The sequence below is a fragment of the Megascapheus bottae genome, chromosome 2 (genome assembly GCF_031878675.1).
Source record: "Megascapheus bottae isolate mThoBot1 chromosome 2, mThoBot2.hap1, whole genome shotgun sequence".
NCBI classification, from domain to species: Eukaryota; Metazoa; Chordata; class Mammalia; order Rodentia; family Geomyidae; genus Megascapheus; species Megascapheus bottae.
In genome coordinates, this window is record NC_143510.1 from 86,125,824 (window position 1) to 86,141,838 (window position 16,015).

At 46.7% G+C, this 16,015-nt stretch overlaps 1 protein-coding gene across 3 annotated transcripts in view; it reads left to right on the forward strand.

Moving 5' to 3' along the window:
- Positions 1–16,015, forward strand: part of Abtb3 (ankyrin repeat and BTB domain containing 3) — a 207,993-nt gene that overhangs the window by 185,718 nt on the left and 6,260 nt on the right. For all 3 annotated transcript variants that reach the window (XM_090328576.1, XM_090328577.1, XM_090328578.1), the window contains 4 exons: positions 648–826; positions 5,703–5,808; positions 7,391–7,493; positions 9,526–9,607. In XM_090328576.1, coding sequence (XP_090184702.1) covers positions 648–826; positions 5,703–5,808; positions 7,391–7,493; positions 9,526–9,607 — 470 coding nt within the window. The remainder of the gene's footprint in view (positions 1–647; positions 827–5,702; positions 5,809–7,390; positions 7,494–9,525; positions 9,608–16,015) is intronic.

Here is a 16,015-nt window from a genome sequence, read left to right on the forward strand (position 1 = left end):
CCCTTGTCTCTGCCTCACCACGACGGGGATAAGCAGGTTTCAGCAATCAGCTGCTGGGAGCTGCATTAAAGAGGGTAACCTGAAGAGGTGTCCCGGTAGAAATGTTTCATACAGGGGACCAGAAGTGCTAGCTTCATACCCAGGGGCCGCTGTCCACCCAACCAGTGCTGAAGATGGCCAAGGCCAATGTTGGGTTTCATCAGCTCTCAGCAATCACCCGGACATGGACACGTCAGCTAATCCCTCCCCTGAGCCTCTCCCCAGAAAGTAGAGAAGATGGAGATTGTAAACTTTCAGGAATAGAATATCCCTAAGTAGACTGCATAACAATTCCAGTAGTTCCCATGGTGATTCTGTATCAGAAAATTCTATAATGTCTTAACAACCCCAACAATAGTAATAATCATAGTAAAGCCTACAGAAAAACACTCATAGTTCAGAGAATTGGGCTATGACCTTTTACTTCTGCAAGTCTTGGCTCTATTTATCAGAGGTCAGTCCTTTGAGTTCATAGTTTGCTTTAGTCTGAGGCGGGGGAGGGAAAAATAACCAACTTCCAGATAAAAACATGCTTCCTCTTTCGGTTGTTTCCTGTCCTCCCCTCCTCCTCCTCCCCATCCACCCTCCCTGGGCCTCTTCCCTTCCAGGAGTCCCGTGGACGCTGCACACGTGGCTTGAGTCACTGCGGATCGCCTTCCAGCAGCACCGCAGGCCTCTCATCCAGTGCCTGCTCAAGGAGTTCAAGACCATCCAGGAGGAGGAGTACACAGAGGAACTCATCACACAAGGCCTGCCCCTCATGTTTGAGATCCTGAAAGCAAGCAAGGTATGAGGGGGCTGAAGCGATTGTGATCGTGCAATTGTTAGAATGTAGAGGTCCCCACCCTTCAGGTAGAAGGGTGTCCTTTCAGCCAGGGGCGGTAAAGGCACCCCTACTGCAAAATCATTTGTGGTGCAGAGTTCAGCCAGAGCGTATGTGGGCAGATTAGATAGCTTCTAACTCAAAAGGAATTTGCTCTAAAGCTAAGGGTGATACCGACAGGTGCACCCCAGTATCCTGTGAGGAAGTGTAAGCAACAGCATCACCTGACAACAGTCTATGAGATGTGTGATTCAGAAGGAGAAAGATGTAGCTAGGCTCTAGGAGAACCACAGGCCTGGAGGGACCATGGTGATTGAGCAGGAAGAGGGAATGGGTGTTGCTTGCTAGATAAACAGAACTCAAATCCCTGCTATGGATTCTGAAAAGCCATGCCCTGGACAGAAGCCTTTTCAGGGAGAAAGGATTGGAGGAGCCTAGCTCTGACCCCTGAGAGCCCTGCTCACCACCCCTACTACCAGAAACAAGGGCACACAACACCCCCACATCCTTTCCTAAATATCTGCCCAGTCCTTGGACTACCCTGAGAGTCATTCTTAAAAACCTCTCGGAGTCCAGGCACTGGTGGCTCACGCCTGTAATCATAGCTACTCAGGAGGCTGAGATCTGAAGATTCAAAGCCAGCCTAGGCAGGAAAGTGTATGAGACCCTCTCCAATTAACCAGCAGAAAACCAGATGTGGCACTGTGGCTCAAAGTGGTAGAATACTAGAAAAAAAAAACTCCGGGACAGCACTGAAGCTGAGTTCAATACCATGACTGACCAAAAAAAATCTATCTGGGATCCTGGAAATACCTAAAGATTTTGCATTCCTTGCTGGGGGGGGGTCCCCAATGTATGTGCTGATGGGGACATTGAGTTTAGGCAGACTTGGTGCTGTCAACCCCTGCCAGCCACCAGTATCAGTAGCCCAAGACAAGATGAAGATATGGTCCCAACACTGTGACCACAAGAATACCTGGGATGCCCAGTGTACCTGCTAAGCTCTTAGGACATTGTGCCATAGATGATATCACACACCTAAAGACCTCCTAGCCAGGCTATAGGTCAATGCAGCACAGCAATTGAGTGCCTGGAATCTGGAGCCCAGTGTACAGGGGTTCAAATACTGGTGCCACCATTTACTTACCTTATGTCCCTCTGTCTCTGTTTCCTTTGAAACCAGAAATGATGACATATACAATCTGTATATAGAGAGATATGGCTATACATATTTAAACCTCAATGGAGAGTAATGCCATTTGAATTGCCTCCAACACCAACCATACATTTGCCAAGTGTCTGGGAAAAGGCCTGGACAGGTAAAAGTGAAGCATTTAACACAAGCAGCTACTGTGAATTCCATGCAGAGAACAGGCTGCCTCTCCTGAGAACTCTGCTCTCTCTGCAGACCACTCAGTCCCAGAATTCATGCCTGCAGTTCAATGTTTTCCAAACTCATTCAGCCTCATACCCCTTGTATAATGCACCATCTCAAGATACTCTGTCAATTTAACTATATGCCAGGCACTCATCCAAGCATGTTATACAACCCTCACTCATCACTTCTAAAGGCAATCCCATTCTTTACCCCAATTTAACAGATAGGGAAGCTGAAGCACGGGGGAGGGGGGGCGGGAATCATTTGCCCCAAAGGCACACATAGCTGGTCTGACACACACAGTCAGTTTTCAACTCAGGCAGTCCAACTCCAGTGCCAGCACTCTTTACTTCTTGGCCAACACCTGCCCTCCTCAAAGAATGGACTTTATAAAACTTGTAAAGTCATAAAAGAAACAGTTATATGAAACAGAGTACATAGGCTCCCCTCCTGAGCTGGCTGATGGCTGCCAGCTGTGGGTACAGGGCTGCCCACACCAGACGGCAGGATAGACCTCTCAGTGAGGACCTGAAACATGGCCCACCTGCTTTCAGAGCCTCTCAGAACACTTGGCCTTTAGTCCAAAGCCAGTCTCATTAGGTGCTCTCATTAGCACCCAGCCACATCCCAGTGTCCCTAGACCCTGCCAGTCTGGATTTACGCTGGTGTCCAGACTACCAACAAACCCTGGACATGGGAGCAGGTGCATCAGCCCTAAGATAATGAGCTTCAGTGACTCCATTAAAAGTGAAGCCTGCTGTGAGCATTTCAAAGCCAAACACCTCCTTCCCCTCTGATTTAAAAATAAGTGAATAAAAGGCTTTCACCTGAAATCACCTAAGAGACCATCTGAGGAAAGGCCTCACTGGGTCTGTGTTCCTTTGGTTGTTTGCACTTGAATGTTCTTCTCTTTAGGCTATAGTTGGAGTTTCAGAACTTACTGAGGCACAGTTGATGACTGGATCAACAAGATGTGGTATTTATACACAATGGAATTCTATGCTGCTATCAGAAAGAATGACATCGCCCCATTTGTAAGGAAATGGAAAGACTTAGAAAAAATCATATTAAATGAAGCAAGCCAGACTCAAAGGAACATAGGCTCAATGGTTTCCCTCATTTGTCATAATTAGTATAAACCTTGGACTCTCCTAGCAGAGGTTTACAATAGGGAAAAACCTAAGGCCATATAGGATGAGGCTAAATGAAAGGACCTCCAAGATACAGTAACAAGAACCATATAAGGCATGACTATTGTTCTTAATGTACTGTGTTATTTCTCATCTTATCTTGTTATCTGATATATTGTATATGTTTATTTATTTATTTGAAGTAGGTTAGGAAAGGGGGGAAAACAAGATGAGGGGAGGGGGTAGGGAGGAAATGGGGACAAAAACATGAGAAGGGGTAGCAATGATTGTTAAGAAACGTACCTTCTATCTGGTGACTATAATGTAACCCTTCTATTACTCACAATAACAAATATATATTTTTCTTGACAGAGGCCAAAAAAAAGAACTTACTGAGGCACCATGCGTACTTAGAAAATCAAACCTATGGTTTAAGTCAACTCTAAAGTACGACAGACAAGTTCCCAGATCACAACTACAAAACCTATTAAATTTACAAGTAAATAGACTATGATCCAGCACTGGGCCTAGAAATACAGCATACCCTGTCCCCAGCCCCCCGGGCAGGCACCCGGGGACTGCCACTCGCCTGGCTTCTGATGTCAGGCTTCATTTTGCTTTTAGCCCTAGTTTGACTTCAAACAACTCATTACATAGGAAATACTTCTCTGAATCTGCCCCCACAAATGTACGACTGACAGGCCAAACCCTTCCAACTGCCTTCCACAGATGGAACATTCAGCATAGGGGTCATACAAACCACCTTCTACATATAGACAGTACATAGGACCGCACATAGACCATATGCATTACCACACAGACAGCCTTCCACGCAGCAAATACACAGCCTGTCTTCCACATATGGATCATATAGACCACCAGATGTGGACTATATACATAACTGCCTACCACATGTAGACCAGACAGACCACTTTCCACATATGGACCATACAGACTGCCTGCCACATGTGGAATAATATTCAAACTGTCTTCCACATGTAGACCACACAGAGAAGCATTGGAGACCACATAGACTACCTTTCCATATGTGGACTATACAGACCTCATGGGTACAATGTGTGTGTGGAAGAGCAAACCATGGCAGACAGGAAGCAGTCAGCTATGCTCTTTGAAGCAAGCCCTTCATGACTGACTTCCTCCACAGGCTCTACTTCCAAAGGTTTCTGTCACCTCCCAAAACCGAGCCACAAGGTGGGAACTGAGTGACCAACACATGAGCCTGGGGGGAACATTCAGATTCAAACTAAAGCGTCATTCTGTACAGAACTACTCTTAAAACGTCTGGGAGTCTGCGGCATGAATTCAGAACCTTTGCAGATGAGATTCACTTGCAAGAGGCTGTTTTCTCCAAGTCCCTCATTTGTCAGCCTCAGGGTAAACACTGATGCAGGACAAGTGTATGTTTATAGCAGTCTTTACCCTTTTGCTTGCCTTCATTCATCAAACACTAGTTGGGCTCATAGACACACAGTCACATAGGCACCATCTCCTATTTTTTTCTATATTTTTCAAACTCCCTGCCCTGTGCCAAATAAAAAACAGTAGAATCTGAGCAAACCTTCTCCTGGGCACTGAAGTTTAGCAGAGGATGAATAGAATCAGCTCTGAATGAAAAGGGGGGATCAAGGTCTATGTGAAAAGCTTCTTAGGCTCTAGGCAGTAACAGGCAGCTGGAGGTTGTTCTTGCCCTTTATTAATTAATTAATTCATTAATTAATTTTTCTTGAGAAGTAGTTAGACTCATCATTTCCACACTCAGAAATATATCAGCCCCAGAATCTAAGTCAGAAGAGTGCTGAATTCAGCATTTGGCTTGTTAGGGAAGCACAGGGCCAAAGGGACTTCCTGATGAGTATCTCAGGACAATTAGCTGTTTCATAATTTGAGGTTACCAATAAAAGTCGATTCAGGGACCGGGAGTTTGGCCTGGTGGTAGAGTGCTTGCCTAGCATGCATGAAGACCCAGGTTCGATTCCTCGGCATCACATACATAGAAAAAAGCTGGAAGTGGTCCTGAGGCTCAAGTAGCAGAGCTCTAGCCTTGAAGTAAGCAGCTAGGGCTGGACCAGGTGAATTTCACTGCTCATTTCATTGTAAACAAAGCTAACCCACCACAAATAGGACAACGAGACTTGAACCTAGTAGATCCAGGACTGGCCCAAGTAAATGCATGTGCTCCAGGGGTGGGGGCTGCAGTAAATGCTGGTAATAGGGGAGGTGGAGTGGGGGAAAGGATCTCATTTAGCAGACAGCTTGGCTGTGACCATCCACAGTCCCTGGGAACTCTGCTCCTCTTTCTCCTCCTCTGCAGAATGAGGTGATCAGCCAGCAGCTGTGTGTCATCTTCACGCACTGCTATGGGCCCTACCCCATCCCCAAGCTCACCGAGATAAAGCGGAAGCAGACCTCGCGCCTGGGTGAGTGGCTCCAGGTGACTTCCCAGGTCCATACTGACCACTGCTGGCCATGTAGGGACCAGGAGGAAGCAATCACAGTGGGAAGAAGGGAGAGAATGAGGGCTTAGGAGGGCAAAGAAGAAATCAATATAGGTAGGGGAGATTAGAAGATACCCCTCACTGGGTGATAAATCACTTTGGGGAATGAATCTGGGGGATGTGCATGGGAACGCTATCTCTCTATCCAGAGCCCCACCCCTGAATCAAGCAGGCCTCCTCAAGTCACAGACTGCAGACACTGCCCAGGCTAGGGTCCATGGGTGACCCAGACAGAGGAGAGTCTGCTCGAAGGACAGGTAGAGTGTGGCAGCTCCCACCCATCCACCACAGCATCTCTGAGACATCCCTCCTCCCTGGGAGGGAGGAGCAGGGGAGAGTGAGAGGCCAACTGGGTCTTGCTAATGGAAGTCCTTCCATAGGACCTAGAAAACACACACACACACACACACACACACACACACCACATCACATACACACTCATAAAAGCAAGTGGGGACATTACCTGATCCTTCTCCAACACTGCACTGAGCCAGCCAGCTGTGACCATGAACTTGACCTCCAGTAGCTCTTGAGAGCCCCAAGAGGCAAGTCCTGTGGCCCATCTCAGATTCCAGCAGCAGCATGGCACTGGGTGAAGCTGGGACTGGGGCCAGATTCCTCTGCCTGACCAAGGATGGTGACAGAGAGGGTCAAGGACTAGGCATGGGTGACTCCAGGAAAGGAAGCTGTGGGCATAGACAGTGCATCTGGAACAGCGTCACCTTTGGTGAGAAGGTGTGATGGGGCATTGGACAGAACGGTGGGAGTTGACACCTGGGAATAATCAGAAAGGCCAGCTCTGGCAGGTAGTGTCCAGACAAGGCTCTTACTGGATGGAAACTGACCAGAAACTACACTGGAGAAGAAGGGCTGGTGCATAATACGACAAGCTCCTCCCTCAGAGCTAAAATGACAGGTGACCAGGAGAAGCCTCCCATTTGTCCAGGCAGCCCACAGCATCTGAATGCCTAGATTCTAATGCTGGCCTGGAGAGGTCACTGTAACTCCTGTGTGCTTCCATTCCCTCCATTGCATCGCAGTGGTCCTTTCCCTAAATTGAGACGCTGTAAGTGCATGGTGGTTCCATTATCTTTGTTGCCCTAAGAGATGAGGTAGGAAGAAGACAGGCACCTTTATGGCTGACCCTAGGAAAGAAAGATTTAGGTTTCCAGGGGAGAGGAGCAGCTCTTCTAAACCAGGTCTGTGTACAGAAGTCTGAACACCAACAGGGGGAAGGATAGGCAGTGTTCACCTTTCATGCATGCAAAAGTTTCTTTTAACCCTGCCTGACCTGGGTGTTGATGGAGAAGCTCTGGTTTTGCTAGTGGGGTCATCTCCTGCGGGAATGGTCTCAGGCACACTCTGCCCTGTTTGCGTCTCCACTAGCCCAAGAATCATCCGTAGCCTTGCTTCCCTGTCTGCCCCCCCTTCCCTTTCACAAGAAGGGATCCAAACATCACCTTGCTTTCCACTACAGCCTGCCCTTTCCCCTCTCCTCTTCTAGATCCACATTTTCTTAACAATAAAGAAATGTCCGACGTCACGTTCTTGGTGGAAGGAAGACCATTTTATGCTCACAAAGTGTTGTTGTTTACAGCCTCTCCACGGTAAGTGCTGCACTTTGCCATGCCTATTGCTATCCCTTGCTCTTCAAAGTTTGATGTTGGTGCTCTCTACTCTGAACTGGCAGAGTAGTTTATCACAATTACAGGCTTCAGAATACCAAGGTACCCCTTCATGCAACCTGGGATGACAGACACCCTCTTTTTTCTGGGCAGCTAGATCAAGCCCCTTGTCAAGGCCTTGGTGAACAGAACATGGATTGTATTTGGACTCCCTCCGCCAGTGCTCTTGTGCAGTGAACAGCCTGAGACACCTCACCTGGCAGGCTTGAGAGACCCACTCTGAGTGTTAGACAATAGACCTTGCCATGAGCCACTGAAATGCATAAATCCTGAGCTTCTCCCTGATTGTGTTGTGAGATGATAGCACCATCTGGAAATAGTCAAAAACTCCTCACCTCCCTGCTAGCTCTGCTGAGACCCTGCAAAGGCCTGTTGATTGACAGGAGGCCTGTCAGTCCTCCTGCTCTTCATTTGTCTGAGTGTGGGTCTACACTGGTGAACCCAAGAGCAGAGGATGCTGGTCTGAGGCGGAGGCTTGTGGCCTTGGAGGAGAGGGGAAGGCTCAGGGACAATGACATAGGAATGCAGACATAAAGGCCTTCCTGGGACTTTGCTCAGAGAATCTGTGTCCAGCACCCCCTGACATCCCAGAAATACCTGACATCTCCAGCACCTCCAAAACCAAACACAAACCCAAGATGTCTGCTTTACCATCACAAGAATTTGTCTATGGGACACCATAGACAAATTGGGTCAGTAGTGTATCCGAGCTGGGTACTAGCCTGTGATTCCAGCTACTTACGAGACAGAGATCAGGATTGCAGTTCACTGTTAGCCCAGGCAAAAGATAGCCACCCCCCCACACCCAATCTCAACAAATGAGCTCATATCTGTAATCTCAGCTCATTGGAGGCATAAATGGGAGGCTCACAGTCTGAGGCCAACCCAGGCAAAAAGTATGAAAATCCTATCTTTTACTAAAATCAAAGATGTTGAAGAGATAGAGCTGCCTCGCAAGCAGGAACCCCTGAGTTCAGACCCTTGTACCATAAATAAATAATGGTGTAGCAGTATCTGTTTCTTAGTGTAGGCAAAGGTACCATGGCCTGGTAAGACGTCAGCACAGGGGAAGCTGAGAAAGGGGGAAACAGGATCTTCCATGTTCCCTTCTGTGAATCTATTACTGCTTCAAAATGAAAGGTTTAAAACAGAAGACCCAAGTAGGATGCTGGTGGTAGCTCATGCCTGAAATCCTAGCCACTAAGGAGCCTGAGATCCAAGGATCACAGCTCAAAACCAGCCAGAGCATTGGAAATTATCTACAGTTAATCAGGAAAAAAGCTGCAAGTGGAGCTATGGCTCAATGGTAGAGCACTAACCTTGACCAGAAAAGCTAAAGGACAGCGCCCAGGCCCTGAGTTCAAGCTTGGATACTGGCACTAAAATAAATAAACAAATGAAACAAAAGATTCAGCTTGGCTTCTTCCCTAAAGGCTCTGACAAGGCATTTACCCTCAGGGACATGATAGTTTAGTGGATGAGCAGAAAATTACATTGAAAAAGTAAGACTCCGGCTGGGAATGGGGCTTTGTGATCGAGTGTTTGGCATGCATGAGGCCCTGAGTTTGACGCCTCAGTACCGTGTAAAAAATAATAGATAGATAAATAGAAGTCATATGTTAGAAAAGAAAAGGCAAGTCTCCTCAGCACCGTGGGGAAGCCCTCAGGGGTGGGCATATTGCATTAAGTGCCCACCATCCAGTTCCCATCAACTCCCTGAGGGATGCCAGGGATGCCTCAGAGACAAACCACAGGAGGCCCTGGCTCACCCAGTAAAGCCCAGAAGGTGGGGCCAGGCTCAGGCAGGATGCCAGGAAGAAGACTGCACTTGGACAGTATCCAGTGGTGAACAGATTTTAAAGGGTAGCCATGGTCATCCAGTCACCAGGTTGAGAAAAGATGTGAAGATGAGAACAGTAAGAGACTGAGTCTGCTTCCTTTGTGCCTCACTCAGGTTCAAAGCTCTTCTCTCCAGCAAACCCACCAATGACAGCACCTGCATAGAGATCGGTTACGTGAAGTACCCCATCTTTCAGGTGAGCCCTGGGGTGACCAGCAACACCATGCTGGGGTGGGGGGGGGGTAACAGGGAACATATAACTGCCTCCAATCCTTAGCCTGGGGGTGGACCACCTAAGGAGACCCCTACAAAGACCTACCAGCCTCCCAGCTGGTGAGGCTCCTGCTCAGTGTACCACCTCCACTCGAGCCCCAAGCTCCTCAGCAGATTACAGCATTCTCTAGGTGGGGTGAGACTTCACTGTGCTGACACAGTTCAGAACAGGGAAACTAAGGCAAGGAAAACTGGGATGGAAGTGGGTCAAGCATCAGTGGTTCACGCCTATAACCCTAGGAGCTCAAGAGGTTGAGATCTAAGGTTCGTGATTTGAAGTTGTGAGACTCTTACCTCCAGTTAAACAACAGAAGGCCAGAAATGAAGCTGTGGCTAACATGTCAGGGCACCCGCCTTGAAAGAGCAAAGTAACAGCAGCACCCAGTCCCTGAGTTAAGCCCCAGTACTGGCACACACATATACACACATGCGCGCGCGCACGCACATACACACACACACACACACACACACACACACACACACACACACACACACACACACACACAGTGTGATGGGGAGGAGTGGCCCAAATTCTCACAGCTGCTTCATACCAGGCCTGTTCTCTTCCTTTCCTCCTTCCCATGGCCGCCTGGGCCTGCCCCCAAAGTCAGCCAGCCCTGCAGAGAGAATCCTGAGGCCCATCAGTATGTGGAGTCTGCGCAGGAAACCACATGTCTTGCCCCACTGCTCTCCAGAGTGCCCTTGGACCATTAAAGTCTGGGATAATTGTGGAGGTGGAGGTTGCTTTAATAAGGACTTGGCTCAGAGAAGGCCCTGGGTGAATGTTTTTCAAGCCAGACTCGTGATTGAGACCCACTCAGGAAAGGAATCCCCAGATCAGTGATTGCTTTTGACTGTGGAAGGGTCCCTGGCCACATTAGCCACAAGTCCCTGGAACAGGAAGGGAAGATTTACAAGGCCTTGGGGACTGACCGGGGTGCCCTCCCCTTCCTATAAAAGAAGAAAAGCCTCATTTGTGGCTTGAACTAAAGCAGGGAGGACCCACAGGGAGGCTCTGGGAGCCCTGTTTATACCACCTCCTTGCTGCCAGACAAGTGTGAGTAAATGGAGCTATGTCGGGGTCCCTAATTTGCACCCCCCCCAAGCTGTTCAACATCCTAAGGCTGCTGGGGTTACATATTGCCGGGGCCAACCGGCAGCAAACCAGGGTTCGCAGATTGGGGTTCCTGAAATAGGGGACAAGGACTAGGAAGAAAAAGAAGAGAGACAGACACACCGGGTCCGGGATGTCCGCAGTCCAGGCAAAGACTCCCGAGACTGCCGCGTTTATTTTCCACTCCCCCTTCTTCCCTCCTCCAGACCCAGGGAACCTCCAGGTGTTACATTCATATGGTAATTCTCAGGTCATTTACATAGAATAGGGCCAGAAAGCAATAAGACAATATAGCCATCGTCTGATGCAAGTCAAGGTACAGTTTGATTCCACTCTGGCTCCCAACATGTCTCCCGTTTTTTATTTTAAAAGAAACACAAGTGCAATTTTTACTCTTTTCTATACCCCTAATTTATCCTGTCACATTTTCCAAAAATGACTTTGGTCCCTTGGTCCAACGGGGATTTGATGGGCGGAGATTCAACTTCCGTGACTTCTTCAAGCTGACTCAGGGGCGCCGTCTCCGCGCTTGACCAGGGACCTTAAGAAGCCCAGCCTGTTTTATCAAGGGGTTGCAAGGATTAGACACCAGGAACAACAATCTACTCCAAACTAGAGATCATACTTGACATTCAACAACTGCACAAACCATCCTTGGCTACAATAGTGTAGCTCACCTAGCACCCATTTGCAAAGGCTTTTTCTTGATTGTCTGGGGAACTAAATTTCTGCAACCTTAACAATGCTTCAGTTGTCAGATCTAAACAGATTAATAGAGACACAAGCCTCAGATCCACAAACTTTTCCTGAATTTGTGGCTGGTGTCAAAAATAAAAAATAAAAATTTTACTCAATTAGGACTTTAAACTACCCGCTATCACAGAAGATTGACAAGTTCCTGCCCAGTTATGAAAGGCACGGGCATTAGTAAGGCATGCTTACAAACTATTCTATGACCTCCCGGCTCTGATTAATTTGATTGGCCAAGCACAAGTGACTAAGATCTGACACCATCTCTGCCATCCAAGCAGAGGCTTTCGTGTCCCAGTAGTGTCTCTCCACACAGGGATAAACATGCCATTGGCATTTCACTTTGTTGGTTGCTGTACTTGAACTCGGGGCCTGGGTACTGTCTCTCAGCTCTCCAGCTCAAGGCTAGCACCCTACCACTATGAGTCCCGAGCTTGGTGCTTGAGTGCTTTCCCCCAACTTTTCAGCTCAGAGCTAGCACTCTGCCACTTCAAGCTCCAAAACAACTCTGTCCTAGCATCCTGCTGGCAGATTAGACACCATAGTCTCACAGGGACTTTGCTTTGCCCGGGCAGGCTCAAAGCTGTGGCTTTCAGATCAATGAGTCCTACAAAAGGCCACGTTACTCCCAATTAAAGCAACAAGGTGGTCAACACAGAAATAGTCTCTAAGCATGAGCTTACCTAGAACCTGGTAAAAGCCAAAGTTACATCTGAATAAGGATTGCTGTCCTTCTCCATGGGCTAGCTGGAAGTTGCTATAAGGTAACTTACAAGAGCAAGCTGAAATAGCAATTAAGCAATTACTTTGGTAGTCCTAATTTTCCTTTTTTCTCTTTCTTTAAACATTTAAGACAACTTCACTTTCAAATATTGTTTAGAAACCCATTTCCAATGTTCTTAATAACTTTTACTGATACTGGCTTAAACAATTAACACTTTAGCCTTTATTTGCAATTGAAAAACCTTTAAGGGCACAAAGAACTCCTTCTGCCTTCAGGCCCCCTAAGGCTCAAGGCACTCCTCTTGCCTTTTAGAAAAAAGGGCTCTTTTGCAGTTTAGATTACTGTCTAGAACTCCAACAACAGTTTAAACTCAAATAACAGTTTTTCCCTAATTCAAGAACTATAGACATCAGTGCACCAAAAGTCTAAGTCTGGACTTAGTTTCCTCTCCTTTTTTAAAATACACCCAATAGCATGGAGATAAACCTTTAAACATTCCTTTAAAATACTAATCACATTATCCACATTTTACCATCAGATTTCTAGTGTCAGTTTGCAAGAAAGGACAGGCAAAATTTCTGACGTTAATGAACAATTTTACATTTAAATTTCTAATACATGTTTCCAAACTTTAACTTAAAGTAATAAATCCCAAATTCCCTAACACCTCTGTGCTGAACAGGATACAATGTTTACAATGTAAACAGCTGTATGTATTGCAATACCAGATTTTTTAAAATGCAGATTTCAGGATCTTTAGAAAAATACTTTTTACCAGTTTTTCTTTAAAACAATGCAATAATACTTTTAAGACATAGGAAACATTCAAGCATAATAATTTTCTTGAAGTTTAGACTTAGATTTACCCAATTGCCTTTGTTTCAAATGAGCTCAACCATTGTTTTATACAGCATGCTGACAATTTAACCTTGAACATGTTCACTCACTCATTCACACACATTCATACTCAAAGATCATAAAGCACGCAAAATTAATATCAGCCGTTCGTTTTCCGGAAGTTTGTGTCAAGAGAGTTTTGCCAATTTTACTCTTACAGGTGAGAACCAGGTTCAAAACAAAACTTTTTGCAAGGCAACTTAGCTGGAATTTATTTTTCCAGGGCTTGTCACAACTGCAGACATGGGGGAGCGGCCATGCTAGGCCCAGAAATGTTCAAATAAATAACAAGGATGTGTGCTTGAGTACGCACAGAAAAACCATAAGGATCCATACTTAGAAATGGTACCAATTTTAAAGACAAAACTGGACAAGAAAAAATATGTAACACGAACAAGACAGAGAAACGGAGACTTTTAAATAATCAGACATTGACATATAACAAGAAAATTGGACTCAATCAGATACACTTAACACAAAAAACATGAGCTCAAATGAATGTTTTCACCAAACAGTTATTTTTAGATTTAGACATGTCTTGCTGGTGGGACTCTCAGGTATGCCTTGTTATCGACAAGAAACTCAGAAGGGGAGGGGGGGGTCAAGGCGTCCCTTGACCACCCAGGCCTCTGTTTTAGGCCCACAGTGCACCTTTTCAAACAAACAAACAAAAATAAAATAAAATAAAATAAAACGCAGACATACAAGGGGGTCGGCCGACTTCTACTTACCTCTGGAGGCCTTTGCTTTTCACCTGGGCATCTTTTACAAAAAAGGTTATTAAGAAGAGGGCTGGTAAAGACAAAATAATGTCACATATTAAATTGTGTAGAGTCAATAAATATGTTAAAAGGTCCCTACATAATAGTAAAAGGAGGAGAAACACAGCTCATATGAATGTGTGGAACAAGTGGATCAGTAGCAGTCCTGATTGACATGCACAAATAACTCAGGTCCTTCCCACATCGCAGGATGCACCACTGGAGGGTTGGGGGTGTAGGCCCAGTGAGTCGCTGCTTGGATGGCCACTGTCACTCTCCACGATCCGAACGCAGCGTTCAGGCAGCCAGCGGGCGTCATTTTCTCCTTGTGAAAAAACACATACATGCCCTCGACCCCAGGTTAGAACAGGATCGGGTCCATGCCAAGCACCAGTTAGGGGATCCTTCCACTTTACTAAGGCAAAAGGACGCTGCGCTCTTTTTTCCCAGAATCGCTGAGCAGCAGATAAATTATTTGAATCCAAATTCAAAAAATTTAAAACAAATAAAGCATGATTAAGTATATTCACAGGGGTAGCGGGATATGACTCTCCTTTCTGTATTTTAGCAATTTGATGTTTTAATAATCCATTAGCTCTCTCCACGATGCCTTGACCTTGAGGATTGTAAGGAATGCCTGTAATATGAGTGATATTATAGGAATGGCAGAAGGATTGAAATGCTCGGCTTGCATAGCCAGGGCCATTATCTGTTTTTATTTGCGAGGGAATCCCCATTTCTCTCCTGAGAAAGGACACTGCGGTGATGGACAGGCACGGCCCCCTGGAAGCAGGTGGGAAACAGCCAGGAGATCTGAGCGTCCCAGGGCAATGACTTGCTGAGCAGAGTCTAGGCACTCGTAGCGCATTCCTAAAATCCTAGCTGCTCAGGAGGCTGAAAGACAAGGATCATTATTTGAAGCCAGCCCAGACAGGAAAGCCCATGAGACTTTTCTCTCCTATTAACCAGCAAAAAAGTGGAGGTGTGGCTCAAGGGGTAGAGCACCAGCCTTAAATTGAAAAAAAAAAAAACAAAAAACCTAAAAGAAGAGTGTGAGGCCCTAAGTTTCAAACCCAGTACTGGTGTGTGCACACACAGTTAACTTCCAGAATTCTACTAGGGTGATTGTACAACATTTTGAATATCTTAAACACTATTGCATCTGACATGTTAGATACGTGCATTTTGTCTTCTCTGCTTTATCTCAGTAGGACCACAATTGATATTTTGAAAGCCGTGGCTCTACCTGCACACAGACAAGAAGTAGGTTGAGAGCGATTGGAAAGAACCTCCCATGGCCTAGAGAAAAGCAGGCAGAGATTGGGCACTGGCCTGTGCCAGGCCCACTGGTCCTTACCATAACCCCATGAGGAAGGGAATATCATCCCCACTTTATAGACAGGTAAACCGAGGCACACTGAATCGGGTTACCCAGCTTCTAACTGACAGCATCACACTAGAAACTCAAACAGGTCACCTGAGATAATAGCAAGGACCCTGACGGTTCAGGGTTGTCTGTGTTGGTCACCCCCTAGTGACACCCAAACCCAGGGTATAACCAGTATGCAGATTCTACCAACACAGCTTCCCTGGAGCCAAGCAGGGCAAGCCAGTTTTATGATCCATACAGGAGAAAGACAAGGAGGGAAGTAGAGGAGACTGGAGCAGACTAGACAGTCTCTGCACAGAAATTAACACTTGGTTGTCATGGGGATGAGGTGGCATGGAATTTAGATGCATCCACAGGCCGCACTCCCTTCAAGGGACACCCACTGGGAAAACTCTGGCAGTTGGCCCAGTGTTTGGACATCCAGGGTCACATGGCATTAAAGGACAGCCTGGCTAGGGCCATTGTCACCCTAAATGGCTCTGCCTGGGATCCAGTCACATACTGATAAGGAGCTGGTTTGGAAGAGGTCAGAGTGGGCTGTCTTCCCAGGGCAGTGTCCCTTGCTTGCAGGCTGCCGGCACCAGGCCATCTTCAGCCTGGTAGGACTGGAGGCAGGCAGATACCCCAGAGCCAGAATCCCCCAGTGGGTGTAAGGGGAAGCCGGGAACCCCAGGGAAGAGTCCAGGCACTAAGAG